Source organism: Penaeus monodon, chromosome 32 (genome assembly GCF_015228065.2).
Source record: "Penaeus monodon isolate SGIC_2016 chromosome 32, NSTDA_Pmon_1, whole genome shotgun sequence".
Classification (NCBI taxonomy): domain Eukaryota; kingdom Metazoa; phylum Arthropoda; class Malacostraca; order Decapoda; family Penaeidae; genus Penaeus; species Penaeus monodon.
The window spans coordinates 3,151,458-3,151,797 of record NC_051417.1 but is presented as its reverse complement, the minus strand read 5'-3'; the positions used below and the strand labels follow the sequence as shown (position 1 = coordinate 3,151,797).

The window sequence follows — 340 nt, the reverse complement described above, 5'->3', positions numbered from 1 at the left end:
AGGGAAAAGCAGTTGTGAAAAAGTTGGCATCCCCCAGATCACTTGATAAAGTCAGAATCCCAGCTGAGCTTTCTCTCTCTCCACAAATTTAGAATCCCCACAGTGGCTGGCCACGGAAGCTGCGGGAAGTGACGAGAAGCCGCGAGAACGCGACTGTACCTTTGGTTGCCTTGGTGCTGACCCTCTTCCTCTCTCGCTCCTCTCTCTCCTTCCGCCAGCTCTTGCCTCCGCGGCGCTCACCCTTTACCCCATCCATCCCTTGGGTCTGAGTGCCGAGAAAACTGCCAACGTCTGCCTCTTCTGGAAGCAAAGCCATGCAATTCAGGAACCAAGAAATGTA

General features: G+C 53.8%; 1 protein-coding gene across 1 annotated transcript in view; it reads right to left on the bottom strand.

Moving 5' to 3' along the window:
• Nucleotides 1-340, bottom strand: part of LOC119593355 (vicilin-like seed storage protein At2g18540) — a gene marked incomplete at its 3' end in the record, with an annotated part of 4,594 nt that overhangs the window by 2,025 nt on the left and 2,229 nt on the right. The window contains 1 exon segment of the mRNA XM_037942281.1: nt 160-300. Coding sequence (XP_037798209.1) covers nt 160-256 — 97 coding nt within the window.